Below are 16668 nucleotides of genomic sequence, written 5' to 3' on the forward strand. Positions count from 1 at the left end.
TTTTTAAGTTCGTAAGAGACTTGGTCACCTCCTTTACTCAGAGAATGAAATTTATGCTACTTTTCTTTGGTTGAAATTCAGATTGAAATCTTTGGTAATTGCTAAAGGAACTGTAGTAATTACCATAATTACTAAGGTAGTGTCAGAGGTAACAAATGAAGTAACAAAGCATGTTCTGTCATTAGACAGTGGAACCAAGCACCAGCACTACCCTCTGTTGAGAAGACTGGAGTTAATTTTTAATATACTTACACTACCATTGTACAAAAGGGAAAAAAAGGCAAGGAAAAATCTTTACATAAATATTCTATTTTTTTACTTTGAATTCTTAGGTAAAACAAGTAATTGGGTTTACCTGAAAACTGTAGTAGAAATCAATATATTAAGAGACAGCCGATAGACCTTAAAGACAAATAGGCCTCAGCTTGTGTTCTGAAACTAGTTCATTGAAGGAATGTTTATGAGAAAAAAAAATAGCAAGGAAAATGGTCAGACATGACGAACGAACAACAGAAGTGAGAGATGAGCTAGGATCTTCTAGGACACGGGTGACAGAGGGATAGATTTCTTCTAACAAAAATAGCTATAGCCAAATGTTTTAACAGGGTGTGATAATTTTATATTAACAATAATAAAAGGAGACCTTTTCTCTGAAACCCCATTCAGTTAGCCTTGAACCGATGTTCATGAGGAGGTTCCCACTGCAGATACTCTGATATCTTCTTAGTGAACTTGTTGAAAGGTTGGTAAGTTAGGCAGGATTTTTTTTCTGGTGGACTTACCAAAAAATAAAGACACTTTGAGTCAAGAAGAAGCTTTAAACCCTGTTAAATTCCTTTCATTTGTATTTCATAAGTAACATGATTTGTATGTATTCAGTTATGATTACATTGTGAATTACAGGGATTTTATTCTTTTTTGCTTATGTGTTATGCTACGTAAGTGGGATTATAAGTAATGTTCTTTCCAGTTTATTGTTGGTGATAATCTCATTTCTCTGAGGTTGTTCATGGAAGAATCTTGGTTCCCAGCTTGTGTCTTTTGGTCAGTGTTTGCATTCCTTCTGTATAACCTTTACAAAACTCTGTATAAATTCTGTAAAATTTTTTTCTTCATACTCTTCACACTCTTTGCATTTTGCTGAGATTGTGGAATTCAACTGAAAAACAAAATGCAATAATGAAGCAGGATACTGACCTATTTGTTCTGATAGAGAACTAACCCTTATTTGTCCTGTTTTTGTGAATAACTCCAACAGAGTCAATGGCTACAGAAAGCATTGCTGGAGGCTTCCATGATGCTTATGGTCTATGCAGCTCCTGGCTTGCTTTCTGAGTAGGTTCAGCTTTCAAAGATACAGCACTTCAGTGAGAGATGTGAGCAGCTGTCCCTTTGAAAATTAGGTTACTTTTCTGTATGTGTCTGAGCATGCCTGACTTTAGATACTGAAGTTGCAAACTGTTATTTATACATACACATTCAAACACCATGACATATGTACGCATGCACAGTCAAAAGTATTTGCTTTGGTGGGAATCTTGAAATTTGTTTTCTAAAACCCACTAAATTCTGCTTTTTTATTGTTATATGTACTGGTTTATGATCCAGCTTATTGGATCCCATTTGCTTTCATCGGTACCATCCCACCTTTTATACAACAAAAGTGGTATTTCTGCTACTGAGGAAACATGTTTGATTGTTGGTGTTACATACCTTGTTGTTTCCTAAGCTAGCATTTCCATTTTTCCATATGTTCAATACATCCTGTGTTTTACTACATTTTTTGATAAGACATTCTTGAAGAATCACTTTTGTCTCTAAGAAAAAGCATCTCATTACAGGTTCTTGACATTCTTTCTGAAAAAAATTGTCGTAATTGTTTACAATTAAAAGGGAATAAGTGAATGTAGGATATAATTTACCACAAAGTGGCTGATTTTTATTTACTAGATATCTCTTCTTACTATTCAAATACTTTTAAATATCTGCAAAGGTTGGCTATGAGAGCTAACAAAATCAAGGCCAGACAATTTGCTAACATGTGGTGAAATGTAGTGTCTTGGTGAAGAACATAGAAAAATAATTAATTAGGATGGGAATTTGGGATATAATTAAACACAGTGGAATTAAATTAGTATTATTCTCAGTACTTCTAGCACTTTTATTGAGAGATCTGAATTCAGAATAGATAGGGGAGAAAAGAAAGTATATATTACCTGTGTTTCACAAATTAAGGAAAAAGAAGCAGAGGTACTAATTTCTCCAAGTCAGCAATAAAACCAAGAGTGATTCCAGGTTGTTTGACTTTCATATCAGACTGTCCTACTTTAAGAAAATCTTCCTGACATTACTAGGTATTAAATCAGCCATTACAATGTATTAAGGTCTCTGGCTCAGTTCAGTGAAGGGAATATGTGTGCAGATGTGGACATGCATGTTTTCAACTTTTTTTTCCTGTCATGTACAGGGCTAACTGTACAGACACATCAGACTGCTTTCTCAGGCTTGCCAGATTCACTGAATACATCAGCCTTGCTGTATTCTGCATGCACACTGAGACTATTCTGCACTGAGGTAGTTAGTCCATCATTTCTAGGAAATCTTTCATTAACTCTTTATGTACAGGATTCATTCATCGTTCATTCATTTATCTGTGTTTGGCACAGTCCTCTTGTGAATGTTTATGTTGGCAGGAAAGCAGTGTCTCAGAAGCAGGCTACTACCACAGTGATGAGTCCAGCCAATTCCACCAGGGCTATACTGAAGGTGACTGCTAGAATTGGGGTATTGGCTGGATTAATTTTCTTGGTGGGATGCATGTTTCCCATGGAGTGCAGACTGAAGTCCACAGCAACAGATTATGAAAAATTCTCTTCAGGACTGAATTAGTGGAAACTATGTTTAAGATTATCATATTTTACATAGGTTTCTATTATTGTGTTAAGAATTATATTGACAAATTAACATAATTAATTCTTTGCAGGATAAATTATAATCTGCAACTATTAGAAATCTAACTCCTTGAGAGTACCTAGGTATTTGCTGCTAAGCTAAGGAATGGCAAAAGCAGAGAGATGCACAGGTAGAAATGCACAGGTAGATGCTGACAGTTACTCTCCATATTCCACTTCTCCAGTTTTTTATTCCATTAAATAGTGCATGGTGTTAAATAATTGTCTTTGGAAGTATTTTCTTTGTCACATTTTTCCTCTCTCAAATTACATATGAATACCAGCATTATTTTAGCAGCATTTGCTTTTATAAGATCATTTTGTATCATCCCTTTTAATTGATTAATTTTAGTAGCAGGTATTCAATAAAAATAATTAATGCCTGCTTACAGAATTTATCATAAGTACTTTAACTAATAGAAATGCTCCTTCCAAGGCAAATTATTTGATTTCTGAAACTTTTCTCAAATTAGACAAAGGCTGCCTTAGGAAAAAGTTGCTACTAAAGAAATGAAGCTATGCTATTAGACTAGTTCTGGTCAAATTTTAAATTTACTTACATCCTCATCTGTGTTTGCAGTATATAAACTAACATCAATGTCCTAAAAGAAAACAAGAGTTAGAATTATGAACATTAACTAACAGATTTAGAGATAATAAAGCTAACTCTGCCAGACATGGTTTAGCTCCAAGTTCAAAGGCCAAATCCATCCAGGTACTGGGAGCCAGCAAGTCATGGAATCTTAAAGTCACCTAGTAACCTGCAGGATGGGCTTCACTGTGAGGAGGACTAATCAGAATAGAGTCCCACGATACTTTCTCCCAAGGCAGTAACTCCCAAGCCCACTGCCCCTTTCCTTAGGAAAAGTAAGAAAGAAAATAATATTTAATTCTAGAGTCCGCAATATTTGGTCAACTCCAATTCCCTTTAACCTTCTATTCTGTTGTGTCCACCCAAAAAATAGCATTAACACCATCCCTTTTCCTGCCCCCTGTCACTGACAATTCTTGGCTGAGTACAGTGCTAAATATTTCATTATGTCTGCTCCTATGATTACATGAAATGCTGACTATTTTATGAACTTACTTTGGATGTCTTGATCTGCTCCAAATCTTTCAGAACTTCTGCCCACTTGCAATGTTCTGCTGCTGTCTTTGGTACATAAGCACTAGAACAGAAGAAAACATGACCGTTAGGCTAAACAGTTGGTATACACAACATTTATGCTGAAAAAAGTCAGAGGTTATAGATATGTAGTTTACATGTACATATACATATGGTAAATGTGTGGGGAGAGTATATTTGACAAATCATAAAATCATATAGATACATAAAAACTGTATCTCAGTCACACACTGTGAAAACAGTCAATGTGTTTTTTAAAAAGGTGTTTTATAGAATGTAATGCGGCTCTGTAAAATGAGAAAGGTTCAGCTACTTCATGTAAGATATTTACAATTCTTTTAAAGTATATAAAAAAATCACAAATTTCAGAGCCTCTTATACTGAAAATTTCCCCCACCTGCTGCTATGGAGTTTTTATCTTAAGCCATGTAGAAATATTATTTGTAATTTTTTGTATTTTTTTGTGTGTACAGGAATGCTTCTTCCTGCTATGGATAAGATTTTGCTTAAAGAGAACCACTAAAGGGTGGAAGATTTCCTTCACCTTGGAAGATTTGTGGAATGTCAATTGCAGTTTTAATGTGTCCCCACTTGGATCCTTAATTTAGATGTCTTTCAATACGGCTGTACTATAAATAATATAGGACAATGCAGGGAAAGACAGACCGCCTGTTTTGGGAAGCTGGTTTAAAAGAAGAAGTTATTAAACATTTAAGCCTTAACCAAAGGATCAAAAATTACAAGAATTTTGGGAAAAGATAAAAAGGGGGGTTGTAACAGGACACTTACCGTATTTTTGGCGGAGGGAAAGAGAGAGAAGAACTGTCAGACCTTAGCAGAGATTTGACTGAAGGGGCACAAGGAGAAAACTTGTGGGGCATGTAGGCCCTAGAAGCAGGGCTGGTTTTCTAAGACAGGAAACTGAAGTGAGAATGGAAGGAGGTGGCCTCGTATACATAATTCAGTATACATATTTAAAAATGCTGATATGCGGTGTTTTTTTCATTGCAAAGACATATGGCAATTGATGGAGGTCTTTAAATGCAACAATAGTCTGCTCTTGGCTTGGATGGGCATACGCTTTGCTGGGTGAAAACCTGGCTGCATGGCCAAGTCCAGAGAGTTGTGGTCAATGGATTTAAATCCAGTTGGCGGCCGGTCACAAGTGGTGTCCCCCAGGGCTCAGTACGAGGGCCGCTCCTGTTTAACACCTTTATCAATGATTTGGAAGAGGGGATGGAGCTCACCCTTAGTAAGTTTGCAGACGACACCAAGCTGGGTGGAAGTGTCGATCTGCTTGAGGATAGGCAAGCTCTGCAGAGGGATCTGGACAGGCTGGATCGCTGGGCCAAGGCCAATTCCATGAGTTTCAATAAGGCCAAGGGCCAGGTCCTGCACTTTGGCTGCAACAAACCCCACCAGCGTTACAGGCTTGGGGAGGAGTGACTGGAAAGCTGCCAGGCAGAGAGGGACCTGGGAGTGTTGATTGACAGCCGGCTGAACATAAGCCAGCAGTGTGCTCAGGTGGCCAAGAAGGCCAATGGCATCCTGGCCTGTATCAGCAATAGTGCTGTCAGCGGGAGCAGGGAGGTGATCATTCATTCCCCCATACTTGGCTTTAGTGACGCCGCACCTCGAATACCGTGTCCAGTTTTGGGTCTGTCTGTACAAGGACACTGAGGTGCTAGAGAGGGCACAGAGGCGGACTACCAAGCTAGTAAAGGGTTTGGAGCATGTCTCATGAGGAATGGCTGAGAGATCTGGGGCTGTTTAGCCTGGAGAAGAGAAGGCTGAGGGGTGACCTTTTCGCTCTCTACGAGTACCTGAAAGGAGGTTGTAGTGAGGTGGGGGTCCATCTGTTCTCCCTAGTAACAAGTGACAGAACCAGGGGAGGTTCAGGCTGGATATTAGGAAGAATTTCTTTACTGAAAGGGTTGTCAGGCATTGGAATATCTTGCCCAGGGAGGTGGTGGACTCGCCATCCCTGGAGGTGTGTAAGAGATAGGTAAATGTACTTAGGAACACGGTTTAGTGGTGGTGATAGAGCTAGGACAAAGGTTGGGCTCGATGATCTTGAAGGTTGTTTCCAACCAAAACTGTTCTATGATCCTATGATTCTAATTCCAAAAACTTGAGGGTTATCATGGAGATTAGGGCCAAGATGCATTCTTGACCAGACTAAACGTAGTCAAAGACAGAATAAAGTACAATTCATGGCCTATGAAGCAACCAGGAACTGCATACCATGGCAGGAGAGGATCCACTCTCTAAAGTGACTGGAGGCAAGTAGCAGCTGTAATAATAGAAGTAAATAACTTGTATTTACTGTCTAATTAACATTGACTTTATAGTTACCATAGGAAGAAGATGATTAGTCCCATCTCATTCTTTAAAAGACAAATGAAATAGCTGCTCAGAAGAAGATACAGCTGATGTTGCAGACAAATACTTTTCAGGTGTGTTTTCTGAAAGACACAACCAAGATGAGAGTTTGTCACAATCTGATTTCACAGAATTTTGCTTTAGTACTGACTTAATTAACCAATTTGACAAGACATCCAATCAAGACTAGACTACCTGTTGTGTGTAGATTGAAAGACCAGCTGTTTTGTAGCATGCAGAAATATATAACCACTTTACAAAACTGTTGGCAGAAAGTCAGATGCTGAAGACACTGCAAAAATCTGAACTCAGCCTAGGCTCCGTATTTATTTGTCTGTTCATACTGCAGGCTGCAATTTAAGGCAGGAACAATGTTAAAGAACTTTTGGGTTTGTTTTCCATCCCGAGATCTTTCCCCTGGCTACCTTTTGCTACCTAAATTCTATGAATTACCTGCAACTACAACATTACCTGCAATATTGTGGTTACATATATATGAAACTCTGCATTGAATACATCTAATGCTATAGTTATGTATATAGATCTGAAATGTAATATTTAGATACAGTATATATTTGTACTTCTTTATATAGCGTATGTACTCTAATACTGGGAAGTGACACATTTAAGAATTCTGTCAGCAGTCTGGCAACTGGAAATAAGGAGGAGGTGTGACCTGTGTGTTGGCCATCAGCGAACAGTCCACTGTGCACAGCCTGAGAACCTTTGTTCCAAAATCACAAGCACTTTGATTTAAGATGATACAGTTCCTTCACAGAGCTAGGTTAATTATCTGTGACTGTGCCAAGATTTTATTTCTTATCATACGTGCAACGCTTATATTAACTCACTCAAACAATGTTTCTTTATCAGTGATCTATTTACATGCTAACTTGCAAATCGATATTTAAAAACGGACCAGAGAACAACGTAAGACAAGAGCAAGTACTGTGCTGTGGTAAAAATATCAAAGTAGGAGGTCAATCCACACATTGCCAGGTTCACAGCTAGCTTGCTGAAAGCCACCTTATTAAGGCATCTACTGGCAAAGCCAGGAGAGTAATACTTAGACATGTCACAGGGGACTTCTGAAGAGTGCTTGTAACAAATATATGTTACTCACTTAAAAAGAAAATGTTTTAAATACATTGCAGTTATTTTGTTTCCAAAACCCACAGATATAGCTAAAATAGCATAATAACCTAATACCTACATAAATTTCCACACTCAATAACGGAAAGCAGTGCCAGACCCTTTTATCACCTGGGTGTGTTCAAAACCTGTTAAATAAGAAGTGTGTAGAGGGATGATAAATAGATAATCTAAATTACAGTAAAGCCAGAGCAAGTAATATCTCATCTGTATTCCGAACTATTTCATTACGGAACATGCCATGTTCTTGTTACCCAAAGTATGGCTGAAAACAAGGCTCTACCTGTTACTGTTTCCACAACAAATAGAAATTGAAAATATGTGAGTATTAAACCCAAAATATTAAGCATATATAAATATATATTTTCCAAACATACAAGAATGTAATGGAAAAGAAATATTAACTGCTTGGCTATGGTCAAAAGAGTAACCTTTCCGCACTTACTATTGTTTAATTTCAAATTTGTCATGGTGTTGGTTTGGGGATTTTTAAAATTTGCATAATAACTGTTTGCATTTGATTTGCCAGTCCTCAAGAAATACATTATTTGGGGTTTTGGGACTTTTTTAAAATATATATTTATTGGAGTTCAAAAGTAGCCTTATGGGGAAACTCAAAGAACATTTAAAGAAGTTTAAGATCTGTTTTTTTGGATACAGCTGAAGAAAACATGTTTTAATTCCGTGTTTCAAAGTTTTTTACAACATGTTTTAACAAAATTATTTAAAATGTATTAAAAACATTTTACAATGGGTAAACATTTTGATCATTTTACAAGCCAGTTTTTATCTAACGAGGTGAGGTTGCTACAAATGAAAATACGCATCCATAAGCACTTTACCAGCTTTATGTTTCACAGTTAGTATTATGGGGCCTTAACAAGCTGAGTTGAGAGCACATTCCAGTTCAAATGCATTGTCAAATTCATGCTGTAGAACAAAGTATTCAAGGTAAGAAAAATAATACATTATAGTACCTAATGAATAGTGAGCCAGGGGTATCATTAGTTTGTCATTTGTTTTCTCTTTTTAATAATTGTTCACTCTGATGACAATGGAACACTGTGTTCTTAATGATTAATGTAGTTGTCTCGATCTTTAGTTTTCTTAAATATGGTAGGTAACTTTTATTGTAATGAAATAATCGTTGCTAATTTAAAATAAAAGCTTGGTTTTTAAAAGTAATAGAGAACTAATTGTAAAATATATAAAAATATACTACATGAGTGCTCTAAACTGTATTCCATTTATTTCAAGAGAGAAGTTCTTGACATCACATAGATCACCTAACACATTCCTTTCAACAATTCAGGGCCATTTTCTACTTGAATTTCTTAATTGTTTCATTCAAACTATTATTCTATGACATATGGATTGTTAGCTCACTTACGTGCTTTGACAAATTATTATCCTGCCTTGAACACACATTGTTGTAATGTAAAAATTTTCTTTGGCTAGTATCAGTTTTTAATTTCTAACTCTGTTTAATCATTAACTAATACCTCTCTGTCTTCATTATGTCTCTGATACTTATCATTGTTTTATGGAAGCTTGAACTTTGGACAAGGGAGCAGCTGATATTTAAATACATACATATTTTTATCTGTAGCTTCTGTCCTGGTAACCTGCAACTCTAGGTTAAGGATTAAGGCCTTTGTAAGTGAAGGTATGTTATTCCAAAATGCAATTGAGAGTTATGATATACACAATAATCTGTTTGGAAAAGGAATGCTGGATTTTTTTATAATGGAATTAAAATGAAGCACTTCAAGAGTAGTTACCACTGAGTAAAATCTAAGCCACAGTAGTACTGTTCTCTCTTTAAAGAAGCAAACAACAAGGCAGAAACAGTTGCTGATTTTGCTGTTTTGGCTGTCACAGAAAATATAATCTAGGCTAGTCAAAAGAAAATATTCATAGCTCTTTACAATATTTAAGTTACATGTGAAGGAAAATACTGAAAGCTAAAATTACATGTCTTAGCCTATATACCACACATCTAAATTTCTTTATTAAGATTTGCTTATAAATTTCTCAGTGAATCCTTGAGATTCATAACTAAGAAAGTTTAGTTCCTGTGCAAGTTGGTGTTATCTACAGAAGTCCACTATTTTTTATTGCTTATTTTGAACTGTATTTTTATTCTTAGCGAATTTAGATCCTGAACCTACAAGTCTTTGACCACCGCTTGTTTATGCGTGCTTATGCTTTCAATGCTGTTCTTCAGTCTAAAACAGTTCTTTCCTTCATTGGGATCCCTTTTTGATAAGTAAGTACACAGAGTCTTTTCTCAGCCTCCATTTTGCTAGACTATTGTACTAGATCTGGTTGGGACATAGTTAATTTTCTTCATAGTAGTTGGTATGGTGCTTTGTTTTAGATTTATGACCAAAACAATGGTAACAACTCAGCAATGTTTTAGTTATTGCTGAACATTGCTTGCAAGGCCTTCTCCTTTTCTCTTTGCTCTCCCCTACCACCTCCAGTGAGCAGGCTGGAGGTGCACAAGAGGTTGAGAAGTGACGTGGACAGGACAGCTGAGCCAAACTGAGCAGACGCATCGTACTACATAACATCATACTCAGCATTAAAAGGAGGAGGGAGTTTTTCAAAGGTAACCGTTGCTCAAAGCTGGGCATCAATCTGCTGGTGGGAGGTGGTGAGTGATTGCTTTTGCATTACTTAGTGTTTTTTTCTTTTTTTTTTTTCCTTTACTTATTAAGCTGTGTTTATCTCAATCCCTGAAGTTTTCTCACTTTTACCCTTCCAGTTCTCTCTCCTGTCTGGCTGGGGCAGCAAGCTACTGGGTGGCAGCTTAACTGCCAGCCAGGGTCAAACCACTACAGCTATGCCATGCAATCTCTTGAAGACACTTGCCTCCATTACTGTCATTTTACTAGCAATCCTCATCTGCTTCATTGTTCTTGAAAACAAGCGACCAGAAACATACAACATAATGAGATCTCATGAAGGATTTAGAAACTGTTGCTAATATTTCCACCTTCCATGGGAAATAGGGAACGGGCTAGTGCCAGTGTTTTCTTCATGACCATATCACACTGGTGGCTCATACTTGAATAAGTTCCCTTGCCAGAACTTTGTCCAGTTCTTTCAGAATCCTGGGATGTCTGAAGAATCTTTCACTATTTATAAAAAATCACACACACACACACACAAATCCAACAAAAAACCCAAACAGAAACCCCAAAGTCTAACCTGCTTAATTTTTAGTTAATCTCAATTTTTCCCTAATTTCTTGACCTCTAGCACACAGCTTTTTTCTTGATCAATCCTTTCTCCCTTTGCCTCTGGGCTTTCTGGTTTGTCCCAATGGTGCTGATAGGTGCCACTAGTACTTCCATTCCTTACCCCCTCAATCAAATCATCCTCCTCAGACTGTTCTCTCTTGTAACAACCTGTATTCCATTTTTATTCATCCTTGGCTTCTTGGTTTCCCTCTCTTTTTTGTGTGTATGTTGTGTTGCTCTTCTCTTATTTGTTGCCACACGGTGTTTTGTTTCTGCCAATTTCTCATCTTCATTCTCTAGTGCAATAGACCTCTTGCATATTATTTGTCCTATTTTAGCCATTCTTTACTTCTGCCCTGTTCTACAGATATGTGTCCTCAATACTTTCTCTTTGGCTTCTTGCACAACAAGGGGCTGTAAATCTTCTCTTCTTTTCTCTGTTACTGCTCCAAATGCCCCTCTGAAATTGTACCATCACCTCCATCTCTCTCTAGTCCTTGGACGTTTAATTGAGCAACAGCTCAGGCATAAAGTGCTTTTTTCAGATCCATATTAAAGTACTGTCTAAATCATGCAGAGCTGAGCTCTACACCCATTCATTTGCATTGTATCTGCAATTCTTCTACTTCAGTGTGTCATTTACCACAATAATTACAGCCTTCTTTAGAGAATTCTGCCTCCTCCCCTAACAAAACCTCATCCTGTAGCTCTTGTTCTGTTCTCTGCTTGTTGGCTCCATTAATTATTTGTTCTGTCCTCATGTGCTAGGGCAATCCCTTTCAAGAGGACAAAGGGCCAAGTAGCTGAGCAACTAGAATGCTATTTAAGGTTGTGTACTGTGCATAATATTTGAGCTCCTTCTCTATGCTCAGGAACATAGAGAGCATTTTTAATGTCAGAATCTAGAAGACTGGAAGGAAAATCAGATGTTTTTCCCATTTCTTTAAAAAAGAATCTTTTCTTTTTTAAAAAAATGCTTTTTTTTTTTTTAAGGAGAGAAGCCGTGGAGAGTAAAGACTTCATAAACTAATGGAAGTGACTAAATAAAGGAGTGGAGCCCATAAAGAAAGACATACTTCTGAACTAGATAGATGTTTCAGTACTGTACCCTTAAATAAATAGTTCTGAAATCAACTTTTCATGGATCATGAGTAAGTTTTAGAGCAAAGACATGTCCTTAGTGCCTTGTTAGGGTGTAAATTCTGGAAAACGCTGCAAGTCAAAGGAGCAGACTCACTGAAGTATCTCTCTGCTCTTTCATTCCTAAGTTCCTCTAGTTCCTAGTTTAAAGGGAACAACCAAAGGGAAACAAATAAACAAAAAAAAAAAAGAAAAAAAACCCACAAACAAACCCTGAATATGAATTTTTGTCAGAATATATACACTCTGATGGGACAGAATTCAGAGATAAAAACAGAGAACCACATTAATATACTCTTGAGACTGTAAGAAACTTTGCAGCAGCTGCTACATGTAGGTGCAGCCCTCTAAACACACCTTGAGAGCCATTTCATTTGTGTGTTACTGGTATCAACAGAAAGTAATATTTTCATATGAAGGCATCTAGTACCAGGGCCTTAAATACTGTTCCAGTTTCTACAGACTACTTCCATCTATTGAAGAAACCTAATTTACAGCTCTGGTAAGTTCTGTTCTGAGCACAATTTGATGTAGCAAGCATTAAAATTGCTTCTCTGCTATCATGGTGCCTGAATCCATTATGATTCCACAGCAGTTTTAATTCCTCTCCCTTCCTACCCGTCTTTGCATAGCAGCCTATAAAATCAGCCCTCCAATGCCACCAGGTGTTACCAGCAGCTGTCCTCAAGGTTTGAAGGCAAAGAGCGAGCTTTCTATGTTTCTGTCTAGCTTGTACTTACTGACCCAGAAAGGATGTCAGTGGAATTACTGAGTGTTAAACTGAATCACATGCTTGAATGCTTGTCTGGATGAGAGCCAAAACATGCCTTAGATTGTTAGGTCTTCAAGCCTTTATTTGACAAAGCTGAAGTGCTTTCTTAGAAGTTTTGTATTTAGTTAGACTTAGGCAGGCTAAAGCATTTTTGCAGCAGCCATTTTAAAATTGGACATTTTTAAAATATAATTCCTATTTGATTACTTTCCTTTCACACCCCTCCCCCCAAGAACTACAGCTTTCCTTGTTTTTATTGTATAGTGGCAACTCTCCTGTGGAGTGCTATCCTGCCTAGCTTATTCTGCTTGTATGTGGGTAGTGTTGACCTTCAAAAGAGTATTCTCAGTAATAAGCATGGAAGGAAACTCTTTCGGTTTAATCACTTGTGCATTTATGTGTTCTTGGTTTGCTTAAATACTTATTGGTTTGCTTTTGACAGTCATCCAGTAGGACTTCCCTCTCCTATATGCTCTTGCTAATTGGCATTTGTGCTAGAAAGTAAAGCTTGCAATGCCTGTTTGAAAATTTTGCGAAAAGGTCACAGAGTCATTGCTATTCCACTCAATACCTTGAACATCAGAATTTGAAATATAAGAAGTTACATATTTTCTCTGACTTTTTTTTGCAAAACATGCTTGAGGCCTGGGGATCCTACCATTGCCTTATGAAGATGCATCCTATACTTGGCTACAGGCCTGAGAGGAAGTTTGTCCTTGGTGCAAAGAATGATTTTATACCTTTCAAAAGAACCTTAAAGTCACAGTAGCAGTGAAACCCAGCAGAAGTGCTACAGTATTTAGGCATAAATGCGACTAGCTGAATATCAGCATGAATATTATAAATTAAGAGCTTTTCTTTTAGTCCATTTGCTTTCACTAATTTGTCAGTCACAGTCTCAAAACAACGCATACTCCATGATCAGAGGCCTCTTCCATTAATAGCTCTGATTGAAATAGGGGTGCCAGGTCCCTGTTTACGTAATTGAGAGACCAGGACATCAAACACATTGCTTACTCCATAGGTTAGACTTACCCCTTGGCTGCCAATTCAGGAAATCTCTTAAGCATTTTTTGCCAGCTGGCAAAATCCAGGCAGAAAGGAAACCTAATACATGCTTCTTTCTTTTTACAGCCTTCCATGTAATGTCAGTCCTTTCAAAGTATCAACCACTTATTAAATTATGAAGGATCAACTTACTGTTGTCCTGATGCAAGCATATATGACATTAATACTAGGTTGGCTTGACAAACTCTGTGATTGATAAATAGAGAAGCCCCAAGTTTTGGTAGTGGCAATATTAGTGAGTTAAAGGCATAGTTGGTAAAGAGGAGGTACACAGCAAAAGAACTCGTTTGTAGGGCACAGATGGTTAGCTTTGACCATGTATCGCCAAATGACCCCCCTTAGGGTGCAGTATGCAATAATTAGTGAAAAGGCCTTTCAGAGTGTACTCTCCTGGATTAGTAAGCAGTTGAATCACAAGAGAGCCGAAAAGCAAAGGACATTAATAAAACACATACAAAAAAAGTCAGAATTAGTCAGCACTGAAGTTTGTTTAGCAAAATGTGTCCTGATCTATATATTTGCTGTTAGGCACTCCCTGTAAATATTATTTGTGGTATTTTTATGCCATGGCAACAAATATCCAACAAGGAACAAAAATACAATTAGGGATAAAGTTTTTGTGCATTTAGGGGTAGAATGTTAACATCTAAAAGTGCCAAACACAGAAACTTAAACAGTAAAGAATATAAAGCATGTCATACTGATGTATAAAAAGTGCTGAGACCATAAAATAGTTATCACAGGAGCAACTGCTGGATGGGTAACATCTCTGTCTTAGCAAAATACTCAGCTCAGAGACTGTAAATAATATCATATGCTAGCAGAGGGCAGAGGTCTGCAACACACTTGTATAGAAAACTAAAAACAGCAATGCAGTTCTCAAAATGGTAAAGTAAGGCAGTATTTTCAGAGCTTTTTTTAAAAAAGGAAATTTATAATCTATGGCCCTCTCTTACCATGATACTTTTGCTGGAATTTACTGGATCCTGAAGTAGACAGGCAGGATGTAGTTTGAAATACTCTACTTTTTCTTGTGCTTTTATTCTTCTTTAAAAGGCAGAATGAAATCCTAATGTGTGTCATTTGCCGTAGCTTTACTGAAACCATTTAAGTTATTTCCATTTCCAGAGTTGTTGAGAATAACCAAAATGTTATCCTGGGGTTAATAGATTTATTGAACAACTGAGGAAAGCAGCACACAAACTTTCAAAAGAAATGTTGTAAAAAGATCAATAGGCAGAAAGAAATTAGTATCAGGATTCAAAGAAAGAAGAACAAAATATCTTTGCTATAGATTTGTTTCGTATTTCTGCACAGGAAAGGCAAACAAATTTGTAAAGGAAATTATTTCTGCTTTATATTACTCTAAATCACTTTTCCTGGCAGACAAACTCAGAAAGTATAGAGAAATGGAAGACGGTGTGTGTGTGCAAACTAATGAGAGCTGAAGCAATACTAAATTATATTAATCTGGTTTCTGTATCATAGCTCTTAAAAAAGAATAAATGGTAATCATAGTTCTTAACAGTGCAGCACAGCACTCATCCAGAAAACATCAAATTTTCTTTCAGACAGGGTAAGATGAGTCTGCTAGTGAGCACCTTCATTTAGACAAAAGTGTTTTTTAAAAAAAATTGAAAAAAGTACCTCACAGGGATGTTAAAAGCAGTGGTATATAAAATAATTGGCAATACTGCAAAGCACAAATAAATCCCTGTGTGCCTTTGTATTATAAAGCTGAGCAGAACAATATTATTGAAAAGGAGTAAAGTCTTGGATAAAATTACAGCTCTGCACTCTGGGATTGCTTACTTCACTGATTTAATATGCAAGGTGTTAAGCCAAAAGCAACTTGCTCTATTGACAGTAATTACGTAATAATAAATTGTTTCTGATCTGCTTGTACAAGACACAAGATAAACTGTAAGAGATAAAATACACATTTTAAGTTTAACCCATGACCATGTTCCAAAAAGTCAATCAATTCTATTAAATTAATATATACATGTGTATATATATTACTTACAGAATTACGATTAGTCTTCCTAAGTAAAAGAAACATTTTGGGAGATAATGTAGCCTGCCAGAAAAAGTAATATGTCTTACAAATTGGAAAGCGCACATCTTCAAATCAACATCAATCAAGTAATAAAAAAAAAAAAGTCTCATTTTCAAAGCAGACTGTTTTCAGCGGCTCCCACTGAAATAAATGCCTGATTCAGGTATAGGTAACTCTTTTAGTAAATGTGCCACATCCACCTTGTGGGAAGGCATAAGAGGAGGATAAGCTAAAGATAATATTTCCCTGTAGTCTTTTTTCAAGCAAGTTTTTTCATCGCTTTTGAATGGAAAAGCTAGAAATTAGTTCTGTGTCATTCTAAGCAAGGGCTGACACCGTGTTTGATCTGCCTCACAATCACAGCCTCTTTTTAAAAAAAAAAAAAATTACCAAAGATATTAATAACTGTGTGTCATACTGTTTGCCTGAACAATACTCGCTTTGATGAAGGTGATATAGCCCTGCTGTGTTATATCGGCTTCTCTTTGCTCTCCCACCAGGACTGGTCACTGCTTGCTTGCCACCAAGGGAAGGTATCTATTTGTCCTGAAAGGAAGCACAACATTGCAAACTGATTTGCTTTGTTTTCTTTCTAAGAACAGCCAACAAAGTTGCGTTTTGACACATATTCACCCAAATGCCATGTAAGGTCCACAGGGTTGGTAAAGCTAGAATTAAATTTAGAAGTCAGCAAAAATATGGCCATTCACATACAAGCTGGCATCTTCTGGTCTTAAAGCCAAAATAGGCATCATGCATACTGCACATCA

The 16668-nt window shown here is 36.9% G+C and overlaps 1 protein-coding gene across 1 annotated transcript in view; it reads right to left on the reverse strand.

The window, feature by feature from the left end:
- Positions 1 to 812: 812 nt before the first annotated feature.
- Positions 813 to 16668, reverse strand: part of IL15 (interleukin 15) — a 31009-nt gene continuing 15153 nt past the window's right edge. The window contains exons 2-6 of the mRNA XM_086464788.1: positions 6433 to 6542; positions 4039 to 4120; positions 3512 to 3553; positions 1714 to 1857; positions 813 to 1159 (exon numbers count right to left, since the gene is read on the reverse strand). Coding sequence (XP_086320914.1) covers positions 1046 to 1159; positions 1714 to 1857; positions 3512 to 3553; positions 4039 to 4120; positions 6433 to 6542 — 492 coding nt within the window. The 3' untranslated portion in view covers positions 813 to 1045. The remainder of the gene's footprint in view (positions 1160 to 1713; positions 1858 to 3511; positions 3554 to 4038; positions 4121 to 6432; positions 6543 to 16668) is intronic.

This window comes from Leptosomus discolor, chromosome 4 (genome assembly GCF_034619465.1).
Source record: "Leptosomus discolor isolate bLepDis1 chromosome 4, bLepDis1.hap2, whole genome shotgun sequence".
Taxonomy (NCBI): Eukaryota; Metazoa; Chordata; class Aves; order Leptosomiformes; family Leptosomidae; genus Leptosomus; species Leptosomus discolor.